The 16656-nt window shown below is 43.8% G+C and overlaps 1 protein-coding gene across 6 annotated transcripts in view; it reads left to right on the forward strand.

Moving 5' to 3' along the window:
• The window catches only part of RAPGEF4 (Rap guanine nucleotide exchange factor 4), a 166394-nt gene that overhangs the window by 100597 nt on the left and 49141 nt on the right, over window positions 1-16656 (forward strand). For all 6 annotated transcript variants that reach the window (XM_083627708.1, XM_083627710.1, XM_083627709.1 and 3 more), the window contains 6 exons: window positions 1193-1376; window positions 10609-10693; window positions 11598-11658; window positions 13158-13234; window positions 14599-14745; window positions 15844-15962. In XM_083627708.1, coding sequence (XP_083483834.1) covers window positions 1193-1376; window positions 10609-10693; window positions 11598-11658; window positions 13158-13234; window positions 14599-14745; window positions 15844-15962 — 673 coding nt within the window. The remainder of the gene's footprint in view (window positions 1-1192; window positions 1377-10608; window positions 10694-11597; window positions 11659-13157; window positions 13235-14598; window positions 14746-15843; window positions 15963-16656) is intronic.

Below are 16656 nucleotides of genomic sequence, written 5' to 3' on the forward strand. Positions count from 1 at the left end.
TGCCTGGTTCCCTGTAACCTCACTTCTCGCAGTGAGGGAACTGCCAGAACGCCCTCAGAGGAGGACCTCAGTGTCCGGGCTGAACGATGGAGGTGGAGATGTTCCTCTTGACTGCAAAGGCAGAAAGAACACGCCAACCCCCAACATTCCTTTGTGTACCAGCCCTACTCCTCCACTGCCAAATTTCGTGCTTATCTCTGAAGGGGCTTGCATTTCCAATTGCAAGGAGGCTCGTAAGCATGTATACCCCTTTTGTGGTCAGACTGAATGCATGAAGAGGCAAGTGTGTCTTAACTATGCAGGTACTACATGAGAAGGATTTCTGCTAACATAATGGGGATTTCCCCCTGCCCACACACCCAGTTGGCTTTGGGGAGTTGGGAAAACCACCAGAACAGTGCTTGAGGGGAGGAGAGGGGTGCATAGCTGTCAACTTACAGATTTGAAAATAAGGGACCAGCAGCCTTGAAAATAAGGGACCAGCAGCCAAAATAAGGGACCTGCAGCCTCACATGTTCCAGGCACTCCAGTCTTCCTGTCCTCCTGAAGTCTGGTCAAATTCATGCTGGTAGCTTCGAGAACACTCTCCAACCAACTTTGTAACCAGAGGTTTAACTGAACAGAATCTGAATCACATGCACCACAAGGCCTATGCAGCCTCAACTTAAGCTGGCTCCCTGGCCTGGCTTTGCACTGCAAATTTTGCAGCAGCACGTGCAACAAAATGGCGTCCAACATTCAAAAAACCCCTCAGCTTGCATTAACTAGCCACACACAAGGCATGCAAGCTCCACCCCCCAGTCGTTCTTAGACTTCTTATTGGGTGAGCAACACAGCCAAGCAACACAGTTGGAGCCTCCCTCCTCCCTGGCCGGCAGGGAGGGAGGGAGAGGAGCTGCTTCCTTTGAAATTTAAGGGGCATCATTTAAGGGACAGCCATCAATAAGGGACAGCAGCGTGCCATGGCGCTGGAATAAGGGACTGTCCCTTCAAATAAGGGACACTTGACAGCTATGGAGCGGTGGGGATCTTTCTCTCTGGCAAGCCAAAATGCTTGCCCTGATGCAGTGATCAGAAGACAGTGACTTTGAAGTTCTCCCATTGAGAACTAGGCTTCCAGGCCATGATATCTTGTTTAAGCTATAATGCCTTCCTGTCCTAATTGTTACATTCGTATTGATGATGTTTTCAGTGGATCAAGAACAAAACTTCCAGGACAAATACTTGTTTTATCGGTTTTTGGACGATGAGCATGAAGATGCCCCGATGCCAACTGAGGAAGAGAAGAAAGAATGCGATGAAGAACTGCAAGACACCATGCTTCTCCTCTCGCAGATTGGACCAGACGCCCATATGAGGATGATCCTCAGAAAGCCGTAAGATAATCAACAATTACTGACTTGTCTCTGACAGCAGACTGATACATTTCGAACCTTGAGCCTTATTCCCAGTGCTAGATAACTAGGTTGCCACTTGCCCTTCAAGAACTCTATGGCCACAGTCCAACATTTGCCTGACACCTTTCTCCTGTGAGAAACCTACTTAGGATAGGATGATTTGAAAGGATAGGATAATTTGAGGTTGCTTTTCAGTTTCTTCCTTTCTTTGTATTTAAAAAGCCAAAGGTAAAATAAAAGAGAGGTGCATGCAGCTTGGAGCTTGGCTGTCAGTGTAAGAGAGAGTACAGTGGTACCTTGGGTTACATACGCTTCAGGTTACATACCCTTCAGGTTATACACTCCACTAACCCAGAAATAGTGATTCAGGTTAAGAACTTTGCTTCAGGATGAGAATAGAAATTGTGCTCCGGCAGCACGGCAGCAGCAGGAGGCCCCATTAGCTAAAGTGGTGCTTCAGGTTAAGAACAGTTTCAGGTTAAGAACAGACCTCCGGAACAAATTAAGTACGTAATCCGGGGTACCACTGTATGAAGCTGTTTTGGATAAGTTTGTTGATTTCTTCCAGCAGTCTCTTGAGGAAAGTCCCTTGCAAAGATTCCTTCAGCTTTCTGGGTCCTTCTTGTCCTTACCCCTTTGCTTCCCTTCTCATCTCATCAGCCTGAGTATGAGTCATGCTGTCATGTAGCCTTTGTATTTTAAGTTGCAGGCATCTATTCCAGTATCCCTGTTGTATATGAATAAGATCTTTCTCGAAGGACCAGTTCTGCCTTTCTCCACAGTCTGCAGGATGTTGGAAGGCCTCAAAGAGGCAAGGCCTTTCCATCTTGGCACCAGAATTGTGAAACTCCTTGAAGACATTCATTCTGTTAATTCTCTTTCTTCCGTTGATGTATACAAATAGATTTATGCTATTTGTATGTGATGTGAAGAGAAAAGAGGGTACACTATTGTTTTCACTCTTATACCCTCTGTTTGTGAAAGCCAATGAGCTATATTAATAGATGAAATAGGGGTATCCTTTCCCTTTAATATATCTATAACAGAGTCGAATGTCTTCCTTTTCTTCAGAGTAGTTACAGTAATATCTGAGAGGAACTGTAGCTCTCTATAGTTTGATTTTATTTGGGGGAACGGGATTATGTCCCACTGCATTCATAATCAGCTCCATAGATCTAATATCTCGAAATATTACCTGTATACCACTGTTTGTTTTAGCCACTTCAGAATTGATCCTATAGGTTGCTTCAGTATAAGCTAATGTATTTTAAATCTTTTTTTGGAAGCTGCCCAGAGTGGCTGGGGAAACCCAGCCAGATGGGCGAGGTAATAATAATAATAATAATAATAATAATAATAATAATAATAATAATAATGATGATGATGCACACCTAAAATGGTAGCCAAAAATTATTCCAAAAGTTCCACAGAATTTCCACCTCCAACTTTTTCTTTCTATTTACCTCATGTGACTTTTTGTATTTGCATGCAGGTAACATGAAACATAAAACAGGGACGCGGGTGGCACTGTGGGTTAAACCACAGAGCCTAGGACTTGCTGATCAGAAGGTTGGCGGTTCGAATCCCCGCAACGGGGTGAGCTCCCGTTGCTCGGTCCCTGCTCCTGCCAACCTAGCAGTTCGAAAGCATGTCAAAGTGCAAGTAGATAAATAGGTAAGGTAAGGTAGGGAAGGTAAATGGCGTTTCCGTGCGCTGCTCTGGTTCGCCAGAAGCGGCTTAGTCATGCTGGCCACATGACCCGGAAGCTGTACGCCGGCTCCCTCGGCCAATAAAGCGAAATGAGCGCCGCAACCCCAGAGTTGGTCATGACTGGACCTAATGGTCAGGGGTCCCTTTACCTAACATAAAACTACCGTACTTTTCCGTCTATAAGACGCCCCCCATGTATAAGACGCTCTCAAATTTAAGAAAATGGGGGGAGATGGCACAAAGTTGTTGAGCTTTTCTTGCAGAGGATTACCCAGAGTTGTTGAACTTTTTTAGGGGGGGAGCCCACGGTTGTGGAGCAGTTTTTTTTGGGGGGGTGGAATGCCAAACCAAATATCACTCATCCAGCTGGCAAACCCTAATAATCGCAAGTGACGCAAGCCAAGTTGCCGACCACTGCATCGGATAATCTACCTGTGTACCCCCCCCCCAAAAAAAAGCCTGGGTCTCAGATGTCCTTTTTCTTTTTTGCTGGAGTATGGCAAGACCTCTGACCCAGCAGAGGATTTTGAGTTACCTTAATGGGCTTTGTTCTTAGAAAGAAGCAAGTAAGGGCATAAGCCATTGGCTGGACTGTACCACTTCCAACTGCCACTGGGGGTCCATGTGTGAATACAGTTGTACCTTGGAAGTCAAAACACCTTGCAAGTCGAATGTTTTGGCTCCCGAATGCCACAAACCCGGAAGTGAGTGTTATGGTTTGCAAACGTTCTTTTGGAACCCGAATGTCCGACACAGGTTCCGTGGCTTCCGATTGGCTGCAGGAGCTTCCGTTTGACTTCCAAGGATTCCATTTGACTTCCGAGGTACGACTGTACTCCACCGTTCCCCACATATGTAAATCTATATATCAGGGAGAAATGTTCTAATCTCCTCTTCCTCCTCCAAGTTTGAGTATGGTCCCAGTCATAGGAAGTCCCTATGAATATGGTCCCTATCATGTTAGTCCTGATCTGTAGTCCTTGGTACGGTCCAGACACAGATTTACTGTCTAATCTGTGGGAAGTTGCCCTAGTTTTGACAAGTTATCTTGGCCATACGATTAAAGTTTACAAGAGGTATAGAATATTGGCTCTGTATTGGCTTGAAAAAATACTTCCCATTTGCATATCAGCACAGCTGCTGCCTTTGACATGCAACTCTCCAAGAGGATGCAAAAAACTCGCATAATTACCGTGAAAGAAATAATGCAATTTCAAAAAGAAAGAAAAAACATGCTGAAAAGATCACTTTGAGCATTTGATTGTATAATGACGCTGTTGCTTTAAAAGGTGCTTTCTATTGTTTCCAATTTGAAACTCACTTGCAGAATGTGTCACTTGTTTTGACAGGCAACTTTAAAAATTCTCTGTTTATTACATTAACTGCTACGTTTTAACTGTCAATTGATGAAAGAAAGCCTGTAGTGTTGTTGTTTTTTTAAAAAAAAAGAAGGGAGAAAAGAAAGCTGTAAGGGGGGGGGGGAACTGGCAGACTCTTGTTGCTATTGGTAAGGTTGTTTCTCTCCCTGCCACCCGCCACATTCCTTGTTAAAAACATGCATTGCTAGAAATGTAAAATTAGCTTCTTTTTTCAGTGCAAGCAACAAAGCTGCGAGTAGAAATCCATAGTTATGCGCCTAGAATTTTTTTTGAAAGCTGTGACTTAATTTTTTTAAAATTTTATTTAAAATTTAAATGACAACCTAAATTGAATTTTTATTTACTAATCTGTATCTAGCTGATTGCACAAATTCAAGCAGTTAAAAACGATGAATCAAATCCAGTATTTAACAAGGAAATTGCTAAGTGTAATACGCAGTTGCTGTGTGATGAGGCTATGGATCCTTTCTTGCTTACTTTGCCCAGTTTTCCAAGTGCCGTACTGGGCATGTTACAAGATCTCTTGCAATCTTTAAAAATACTAATAGCAGTTATGGGAAAGCCCGATTTTGATCACTGGGGGGAGCAGATTTACTCTTTTTCCAGCACTGTTTTTCTCATTAAAATTCCTCCCCTCCTTCTCACTATCAGCCCTTAAGGTCAAGACATACAGCAGGCCAGTATCAGCATCCTGTGGGAATGTTTAGGGATGCGGGGGAGGATATATTGTCTAAGAGATCCTATCCCAACTTGTCTTTACAAGTTCAGCAAAATCAGCAGAGTTAACATTCCCCTTTTTTAAACACACGCACAGCAGATAGCTTGCTCAGACTCATTAGAGTCTCTGTAAATATTTCCTGGTATTTTCCCTGTTTAAACCCTCCTAAAATAAGACACTACACAGTCTTCTGTATAAAACGTTTACTCACAAGTAATCATTTGTTCACACAAAGGTTCCCAGAAGGCAGACTTAAAAGGTTATAGCATAGTTTAAATGTGGTGACTATCTCCTTATGGGAGAAAGCCCCCCTTTTCTTCTCTTGGGTTGGAGCCAAGGGTGCATCTTAGTAGTGCTGTTGCTAAGATGGCGTCGATGGAGACAAGATGGTCGCCAGGAGAGGCCACGCCCACCTCAAGTTACACATAGGAAGTTTCGTCTCAGTCCTGGAAAGCAGGAAGTTCCGGCTGGAGGACTGAGACAACCTTCATGCCTACTCTAGCAATGTTGTGTTTGACTGCACCTGATTCTTACATCCCACACATCCAACACATTTTGGCAAATACTAGCCCCTAGCAGGGCCCACAGGGGCATCCCCCTGCCTGCTCAGCCCAGTGGCGGAAGAAGGGGTGTGCGGTGGGGGCGGGTTGACCCGGGTGTCACCACTGAGGGGAGTGACAAAATGCCAGGCAGCATTACTGTGGGGCCTGCAGCGTGCCCAAGCCACACTTCTCTCCTGGGAGTGACGCAGTGGCTTGGGTGCCCACAGGCTCCATGCTGCCCCAAATGGTCCGCTCGCCGCCTCCCCCTCAGCTGTAGGGCAGCTGAGCGGGAGGAGGCAGGCAGACCCCTTGGAGCATCCTGCCCTGGCTGGCCCCACATCCACGGGCGGCTGGCCCCACCCCTGGGCGCAGGCCACATGCCCCACCCCAGGCGCCCAGTCGGCTTGCTCCACCGCTGGCTCAGCCCCCAGAGTATTGCACACAAACATGGCCCACCAGGGATGGTGGAAGCCGCAGCAGTGCTTTTGCACTCACCAAACACCTCCCCTGATCTAGCTGGTTGGCTGACAGGAATTGGTGGCACAGGAATTGGTTATGAGGGAGCCAGGTCACCACTGTTCTGTTCATATAAAAACAGTGTGGAAGGGAAGGTGGGAAGTCAAGTTATAAGAGAAGTGTATAACATATTTGAAGTTTGAAATTAATTACAGTGGTACCTCGGGTTATATACACTTCAGGTTACATACGCTTCAGGTTACAGACTCCACTAACCCATAAATATTACCTCGGGTTAAGAACTTTGCTTCAGTTTGAGAACAGAAATCGTGCTCTGGCAGCGCGGCAGCAGCAGGAGGCCCCATAAGCTAAAGTGGTGCTTCAGGTTAAGAAAAATTTCAGGTTAAGAACGGACCTCCGGAACGAATTAAATACTTAACCCAAGGTACCACTGTAGTTAAAGTTATGAAAATGTAACAAAAAATATATTATTATTTTTTTAAAAGAAGAGTTTGGATTTGATATCCCACTTTATCACTACCCTAAGGAGTCTCAAAGCGGCTAACAATCTCCCTTTCCCTTCCTCGCCCACAACAAACACTCTGTGAGGTGAGTGGGGCTGAGAGACTTCAGAGAAGTGTGACTGGCCCAAGGTCACCCAGCAGCTGCATGTGGAGGAGCGGGGAAGCAAACCCAGTTCACCAGATTACAAGCCCACCACTCTTAACCACTACACCACACTGGCTCTCATTTTGGGGCACATCACTACAGTTCCCTATACAATGCCTGGCATATAGTAGACCCTAAATAAAATTATATTGACTGCGATCTTTGTCCTCTTCACCCTGATCTTTTTTCTTCTTGGACAGAGTTTTCAGTAAGAACAGGGATAAGCAGGCACTGTGAGGCACAGCAGTGCTTATGTACCGAGATACAATTTTCACTTTTATCCACATGGCAGCAACAGAGAAACTTGGTGTCTGTGACCTTGATAGACTACTCAAGCAGCCAACGGTGTTTATTGATCATGCAATTTCAACCAGGCTCTCCCTTCCACTAATGTGTAGTTTGCTTCTCCCAGAACCTCCCATTTACTTTATCTTGGGTATAACTAAGACATAGCTCACCCAATGGGTTTCCTGCAGAAAGTAGGTCTTCACACAGCAGGGTCTGAGAAATCTACATCATTGGTGCACCACAGCGCTTAATATCTTCCCATACCTGGACAAGCAGAAGTCTGAGGTGCCTGCAACAGACCGTGTGACATTTTCACTCGTGTTAAAGGAAAGCTTAAAGTATATATGAATCAGAACGGCATGTCTACCAGATAAAAAGCAGGTCGTTAATGCAGTGGGAATTTAGGGGTTTATACCTGCGTGGCTGCTTACCAAAATCAAAAAACACCCCAAATAACTGCAAGCGCGCTCGCACATAAAATAAAAAGCACATTTGCAACTGCACTGTTGAAATACTGCCAGCAAATAATAAAAAGATGATATCCATACAATTAAAAACTTTTAATTAGGTGCTCTTTTAAAAAGGTAATGATGACATGGAAAGGGGGAAAATAGAGTCAGCGTTTTGATCTTGAGCCTGCCAATCTTCTAATATGCCCAGGTAGCAGTCACATTTGTAATTATCACCAGATATGACTTTCCAGAGCAGCCCTTTTCTCTGTCCAACCAACAACTGATGTGGATGTGGTGGGAAATCAAGAAAGGGCCTTTTTAGTGGCTATATCCAGATTTTGAAAATTCATTTTTAAAGATGTTCATTTAGCCTCCTTGTTGCTCGGTTTCTGGCAGGTGGCAAAAAACCTTTTTATTTAAACAGGGCTTTTTTTCCTTTTGCCTGTTTCGTTGTGTTTAATCTCTGTTTTAAAATTTAACTATGTTTTTAAACTGGCTGCCATCTGATGTGCTTTTTATACAGTTTTATGACTTTTATGTAGATTGTTTATTTTTAATGGTGGAATTTATTAATGTTGTACCGCAAACGTAATAAATGAATGAATAATAAAACATGCCTTTGAATGGAAAAATCTAACCATAGTCTGTTTTGCCGATGAAAATTATAACAACAAAAAAGATGTTTCAACTAGAGATACAGTTTTATATGTCTTTTCATTTTGCTGTTATTCTGTGCTACTTTTCAAACATGTCCCACTGCAAGTTAGTAAATGTTTTGCCTGCATTTTAACCGTTTTGCAGACCCAATCTCGCCATGTTTAGTTGGAAGAAAATTCCACTGATTTCTATAGTATATACTTCCAAGTCTGTGTGCATAGGATTCAAGTTATTTGGCAGAATAGTGTAGAATCAAGTCCAGTCAAAGGCGACTATGGGGTTGCTGTGCTCATTTCGCTTCAGTCTGAGGAAGCCAGCGTTTGTCCACAGACAGCTTTCTGGGTCATGTGGCCAGCAGGACTAAACCACTTCTGGTGCGACAGGACACCATGACAGAAACCAGAGCGCATGGAAACGCTGTTTACCTTCCCAACACAGCAGTGCCTATCTATCTACTTGCACTGGTGTGCTTTCTAATTGCTAGGTTGGCAGGAGCTGGGACAGAACAATGGGAGCTCACCCGGTCGCGGGGATTCGAACTGCCGACCTTCTGATCGGCAAGCCCAAGAGGCTCAGTGGTTTAGACCACAGCGCCACCCGCGTCCCCACCAAAATCTCGCTGTAGCTGTACTAAAGCAGCTTTTGCTTTATATCGACTAACATAAGACACTCATAATGTAATGCTTTCTCTCTCGCACATGCACACACAAAATGCAGTTTCCTGTGGGTCATGATATCATTGTCAACTGGGCTTTTCAAACACGGCAGTTCAGCTGAGAGATCTTGACTTTTTTGCAGACTTTTCTACCACGAAAAGGTATTCATCGGCCAGAAATTAAAAGCGACTCTTCATTCAATACATTCCAATTAGAAACCGCCACCCCAAAAAAACCTGCTTTGAGATTCTGGCTCCAGAAAAGTTTAGCAACTCTGTTATAGGCATACTTGATGAAAAATAGCTTCCTTGACAGATCTGTGAGGTAAAGTCACTTTAGATTCCAAATGACCTTTTCCGGGGCTACATCTATTTAAATGAGAAATTCCAGCCCACTTCTTTTTTGGCAAAGATGAAATACCGTAACTGCTGAGTGAAAAGATTGCCGGGTAGTGCCACAAACCTTTCTCTCTCTCCCTCTCTCTCTTCCTCCCTCATACATTATTTATATGGTCGGTTGCAAAGAAGGGAACTTCACACAGGCAGCAAATACACCTCTATTTAGTCTGACTCTTCTGGCCAGGACGATGAGAAAATTTCTTTTGAGTTTTGAAGCATTTCAAAGCAAAGTCAGCCATTTTGCAGAGTTTTTGTTAATAGAGAGAGAGAGGGAGAGAAAAGCGCCCTGTAAGAATGTAAAAGGAACCTTGCTAGAGTAGACCAAAGACCTACCTAGTCCAGGGCTGTGTTTCTCCACAGTGACCAATCAGGTGCCTCTGTGAAGCCCTTAACCTGGACATAACACAATGGTCCTCTCCTGCTGTGGTTCCTTAGCAACAGGTATTCTCCGCGTCAAGGCAGCAAGCCCAAAATTCCTTACCCTAGCTATGGAGAGGTGGGAGTTATCTGATTCCAGACAGAGATCATTTTGGGGGATGCTTTGGTGAGGTCAGGTAAAGGACCCCTGGACGGTTCAGTCCAGTCAAAGGTGACTATGGGGTTGCGGCGCTCATTTCGCTTTCAGGCCGAGGGAGCCGGCGTTTGTCCACAGACAGTTTTCCGGGTCATGTGGCCAGCATGATGAAACTGCTTCTGGCGCAACGGAACACTGTGATGGAAACAGAGCACACAGAAATGCTGTTTCCATTCCCGCCACAGCAGTACCTATTTATCTACTTGCACTGGTGTGCTTTCGAACTGCTAGGTTGGCAGGAGCTGGGACAGAGCAACGGGAGCTCACCCCGTCATGTGGATTCGAACCACCGACCTTCCGATCAGCAAGCCCAAGAGGCTCGGGTTTAGACCACAGCGCCACCCGCGTCCCTTTACCCTTTGCCTTGCTTTGGTGAATACAATGTGTGAATACCATTAATATGTTTGAAGAATATGCAAGACTGCAAAATGCTCTTGTATGGAAGCAATTAGTTTTTAAATCAGGTAGTATGGTCTGAAAGCTGCCATCTTGCAGAAGTTGATTAGGGCTGGATCTGATCAGTGTCTGGACGGCTGACTTCCTGCAGCCACATGCATGTCAGCTTGGGTTCTTTGACGAAATAAAGGTAGAATATAAATATAAGACCACAAACAAACTCCTTGATCTCATTTGGCCAAACAGTTCTCTTAAATTTAGTTTGTGATATTCTGTTGTTATTCAGTTTGTAATATTTGTGTATGCTTTATCATAGGCCTGGCCAGAGAACTGCTGATGACCTAGAAATTATATATGAAGAACTTCTGCACATTAAAGCTTTGTCTCATCTTTCAACAACAGTGAGCATTTTATATTTTGTGACCCTTAATGGCAAATAAATAAATAAATAGAATTGTAGCTGACCAATGCCTCCCTTATATGGGTACAAAAGGGGCATAGTATTGGATTGTGAGGACAAGTTCTGTCCCAGCCAATCATTTTGTTACACATTCATGATGATTTGCGCTCATGATGGTATCTGGGCAGTTACACACAATCACACTTTAAATACTATTTGCACCTGAAAAATAAGTTTCAGGGCAGACTTACCACTTCATTTTCCATCGTTTCATGTCCCGTTATGACCTGCTGAAACCCCAGCACTTTTTATATATCATGAATATTCTGGGGTTGTATGAGTTTTGTTGCACTATAGTGCCAGAGTGCTCGAACAGCAATAGCCCTTGGGGAAGGATTGCAGAACAATTTATAAAGTGGAATTAGGTGCGAACAGTCTAGTATATATATACCATTACTGTCTTGTTGTTGCAATGACACGTTGCAGAATATACTTCAAAAACAAAACAAAACCCAGCCATATATAAGAGTGACTGGGTGGGCATGTGGTGTCCTCCATATAATTGCATTTATACAAGGAATTTGTATGCTCTTGGGTTTGATTATGTTGATCCCATAGCACTATGTCAGATTGCTGTCTGCCACTTTCTACTAAATCCTACCAAATTATTTAGAGAGTCATGTACTTTCTGCATGACTTCTCATACTCTCTTTGCATTCCACAACAGATGCAATAGCGACCCTACACTGACGAAGATGCTCAACGCTGCTTTCTGTGACTGTTTTGGCACCCGTTCCCTTCTGAACCCTCCCGAACCCTTCCTATGAGTTTATATGTAACTACACAAGTCAAGGATGTAAAAAAAAACAAAAACCTATAATGCTTGTTGTTTATCTTGCTTCAAGGTAAAGCGGGAGCTAGCAGGTGTTCTAGTGTTTGAGTCACATCCCAAAGCAGGAACCGTCTGTAAGTGAAATTAATTTTACCACAGGTTTACACTTGAGCTAACTGTATTGACCTAATTGCTTTTGGCACTGCAGTTGAAAACTCAGGACCTGAGGGCAAAAAAAAGAAGAAGCACAAAAGGAATTTGCTGGGCCATTTGTACTGGGCTGTGTATCCCATGTTACCTGAGTGGCTGAGCACAAGAGTCTTTTACCTGGTTCTGGACAATTCCACCCCCCACCCCCCACTTCCATTGCAGTTCTGTTTAACACAGCCCACAAAGTTTGGCAGATCTCCTCAAAACCCTCTGGAGAGATTTTGGAAGTGGGGTACGAGGGGCTATAGAGAAGAGGGTAAGGAAAGATCTGTTGCGTGAGCTGTCTTCTGCATGCTCAACCTTGGACAAAATCTAGTGCTGGTTTTTTTCCTAGAAAAAGAGGTGCCAGAACTCACCATGAACGCTTCCCTCATTCTTTTACAAAGGACAATGGCGCCCACCAGAGTGGTGCTGGAATGGAGTTTCTCTTGAGTTCCCCTGAAAAAAAAGCCCAGGATAAATCCCATTATGTATGGGATGAATTTATTTATACAGGACTCGGGTCTTTGTTAATCACAGGGAAGGAGTCAATAGTCTACTTTTTGTTCTCTGTGAGAGTGAATTGGAAATGCCCACTTTTCAAAACGGGATGCTTATTCCATCCATATTTATTTGGTAGTATGTCATAGGGATCTTCATAGTGCATACTGCCAAATAATTTTGCTTGGAAATAGCATTGTTAAGCTGGGACTGCACATGCAGCAGAATGGATCGTACCATTTCAGACTTCAAATGGGGGGGTGATTTTGAATGCTCCCCCATGCAAAAAAGAAAAGTCCTTTCAAGGAAGAAGTCTTGGAAAATCAGGGAGAGAGGTTCTAGCTGAACCTACTTCCTGGTGTGATGATGATGATGAAGATGATGATGATATTTATATGCCACCCATCTGACTGGGTTGCCCCAGCCACTCTGGGCAGCTCCCAACAAAATATTAAGAACACAAGAAAACATCAAACATTAGTTAGTTTTCTTCTCCCAGAGAGTTTTTACATACTGGAACATTGAATACTCAGCTGTTGTCAGAAGAAGTACAGTGGACGCTTGGGTTGCGAACGTGATCCATGCGGGATGCATGTTTGCAACCCGCAGCGGCATATCTGTGCACGCGCGGGTTGCGATTTGGCGCTTCTGCGCACGAGCGACTTCCGAAACCCGAAAGTAACCCATTCTGGTACTTGCGGGTTTTGGCGGGTGTGTAACCCGAAAAAACGCAACCTGAAGCAGCTGTAACCCGAGGTATGACTGTATCTTGTTTGTGCTTTGCATTCTACCACCTCAGAACCCCAGTACTTCAATCTTCTGTGGATTCCACCCCCTGTTGTGCTTTTAAGGTGTTGAATGTTCCTCTTTTCTCAGTAAATAAATCTCATTGCTGCCTCTCCTCCCTGGCCACTTTACATTATTCTCTCTCTCTCTTCTGCAGTATTTAATCAGGGAGAAGAAGGAACTTCTTGGTACATTATTCTGAAAGGATCAGTCAATGTAGTCATTTATGGCAAGGTACTGTTTTAAGTTTCTTAGTATTTCTCATATTTCATGAACAGGTGATGCCCGGAATGGAACGCCGGCATAAAATGGTTGTCATTTGGATGTGCCTAAAATTATCACAGCTTGTATGTGTAAGAGAATGTGCGCATGCAGTCATATGTGTGTTGTGAAAATGTTTGTTTTTTACTGTGGGAGCAATGGGCAGTATCCAGCCAAATACTGTATTTTTCTGTGTATAAGACGAGGTTATTTTATTTTAAAAATATGCTAAAAATTGGGGGGTCGTCTCATACATGGATAGTGGAGAGGTGGGATGGGCAATTGGTGGCTGCCGCAAGCAGGAGATTGTCAGCAGTGTTTGTTGCGGGTGATTGGTGGTTGCAGACGATGTGCGTGCGATTGGCTGTGGCGGTCCTGCAGGTGAGCGATTTTTGGCTCCCCCCCAAAAAAAAGCTCAACAAGTCTGGGCAATCTCTCCCCCCCCCATTTTCTCAATTAGGAGTCCCAAAAAAGAGGGACACGGGGGCATCTTATACACGGAAAAATACGGTAGATCCACTAGCACAAGGATGTCAGCTTAGCCAGTATAACTTCTCCTCGCTGTTCTTTCCCTGTGCATCTCTGCGCCCTTCCTTATTCTGTGGGAACCCCGAGAACGGATTTACCCAACAGCTAGAAAAGGCTGTGAGTGAATTCCCCATTCCTAGTAGCCAGAACAGATGGATCTGGGTTTAGAGGGCCCAATTGTCTCTTGTCAGCATAATGCAGCTTCATCCGTCCAACCCAAACAACTGTGGTTCCTTTTAAACCTGAAATTATGCTGCAATTTATGTTACTATTTGTATGCTGTGAGCCACTCTGATGACATATTTAAGGGGGAAAATGGCATAAGAGATTTTTTAATAAAATAAGCCCAATATTTTCTTTGATGTTAAGGAAAAACTAGATACAATTAAAAACTCCTCTTGTCATTATAACAAATGGGACTTAACAGTGCAGTCTGATAGCAGGCAAGAATACATATGAGAAACTGGCAGTCTATTGTTCAACAAACTTGATTTAAAAAATTTGACTTTATAAAAAAATAAAAAGAAAGTTGCCACCATTAGCAGAGCCAGAAGTCTGTCTGTCTCTGAAACAAATTTCAGAGAACAAACCCCATTCTTTCTTTGCCCTTGCCTTTCTGTAGCATTAGTAATAACCAGCTGCCATGTATTGTCTTCTCATCGTTATTTTGGCTGTTCCTGCCAGATACATTTGTTACAGTATTTGGCTTAGAAATCCTGTGTTTGCACATGGAGCGTCAATGGGACAAACTCCCCAATTACGGTTTCTCTGTGTAAATGTGTTTTTCTTCTTGTTGTTGTTGGTTTTAGGGCGTGGTATGTACCCTACACGAAGGCGATGATTTTGGCAAGCTAGCATTAGTGAACGATGCTCCTAGAGCTGCTTCCATTGTTCTGCGAGAAGATAACTGCCACTTCTTGAGAGTCGACAAGGAAGACTTTAATAGGATACTGCGGGTAAGTTAAGAGTTTGCCCAACTTTTAAGAGCTTGCTCTAGAGCTCTTGTGAACGTTTCGCAACTCTCCCTTCAAGTCTCTGCACGCCCGAGGTTCCTTCGCTCATCTGTGCACAGACGTAAGCCATCGCTGGCAGCTGTTGCACCATTGCTGGTGTAAAAACAGTGGGGAAAGAGGGTGTTGTAGTCTCTCCAGCTGTGGAGCACACTGCTGAACTTTGCAAAAACCATTGTGCTTTCACTTTGCTGTGGAGAGAATGGTTATGACTGGAATAGGCTGTCAATCTTACTAGTAGTAGTAGTAGTGGTCGTGATAGTAGTGTGCTAATAGTACTACTCATAATTGGTTAAGCATTAGTAAGGAATCTGAATCCAGTTTTGTACTTGGGGGGGGGAGGATTTAGTTGAAGTATTGTAAGGAACCTAAGGCGAAGCCTTTGAACCATGAAAAAAGAGTTCTGGGGAAATGGATTAATTTTCTATAGAGCCTGGATAAAAAGAATGTGTTTAGCACTTCCGCTGTAATGCAGGAAGATTCATGGATAGATAAAGGAAGTAGAGAAAGCAGCTTAGGTTGGTTAAATCTCGACCTAACTGAACACAATGTTGTGATCTACAGTCCTGATGACCCAAGAGAAGTTCGTTTGTTTATTGAATTTATATCCCGCCTTTTTCTCCAGAGAGCTCAAGGTGGCATACATGGTTTCCCCCCTCCTCATTTAATCCTCACAACAGCTCTGTGAGGGAGGCTAGCCTGAGAGATTGTGACTGGCCCAATGTCACCCAATGAGCTTGATGGCTGAGTGGGGATTTGAACCCTGGTCTCCGAGGTCATAGTCCAACACTCTTAACCATTACACCACACTGACTTCAGTTGTGCTGGAAATACATGGACCTTAAGTTAGCTGCAAGTTCCATACAGCTTGCCCCACAGATGCCAGTAACACTAAAGGACAGCTGTCTTTCCTGGGATGGGGTCCCATACTTTTCCAAGGAGTATAAAACCATATATCAATGGCCTTTTAATTTTCATTTGCAGCACGGCTTTTTACCAAGTTGTTTCTATCTGGCGTGTTAATGATTAAAAACCATCTTTCAGGATGTCGAAGCAAACACAGTCAGACTGAAGGAACATGACCAAGATGTCTTGGTACTCGAGAAGATCCCAGCGGGAAACAGGGCTCCTAATCAAGGAAACTCGCAGCCTCCTCAGCACAAGTATGATTTAATTCCACGGTGTTGGTGCAAGACTATGATTAACGCTTCCAAATGGTTTTATTTAGCCAATAGTCTTTTCTTCCTGCCTTTGAAAAGAGTGCATTATGTCGCATTTGAAAAGATATCACCAGCTGGTCACATGCCCTGCAGCGCGCAACATATATCAACTTGCAAACGCATTAGCTGTGGCCCTTTAGCTGTCAAAAATCAACTCTAGGCAGGTCTCGCTGTAAATAGTCCCCACGTGCAAAATCTGTTCACAGACCATAAGGAATGTTATTGCTGAACAGAGTAATTACTGATAAAAAGCTTTTAAAACTGCATTTGTTTTGCTGTTAAGAAAACATAATTTATTGTTTTTATTTCCAGTTCCTAAAGTGCACATCTATCTCATTAGTCACCTTGCATCAAGTTGTTTGGCCCAACTCCAACAGGGTAGGAATTGAGGATGTACTGAAGGACTGCCTTCAGAGGTCTTCTAAAGGTTTCATAGGTACTTATCTCCCCTTGCCTTAGGGGGTTGCATAACTCCATACCCTCCAACATTTCTCCAATGAAAATAGGAATGTCCTAAGGAAAAGCAGGACATTCCAGGATCAAATCAGAAACTAGGACCGCTTCTGTAAATCTGGGACTGTCCCTGGAAAATAGGGAAGAAGAAGGAGTTTGGATTTGATATCCCGCTTTATCACTA

This window comes from Podarcis filfolensis, assembly GCF_964270895.1.
Source record: "Podarcis filfolensis genome assembly, chromosome: 1".
In the NCBI taxonomy this organism is placed as follows: Eukaryota; Metazoa; Chordata; class Lepidosauria; order Squamata; family Lacertidae; genus Podarcis; species Podarcis filfolensis.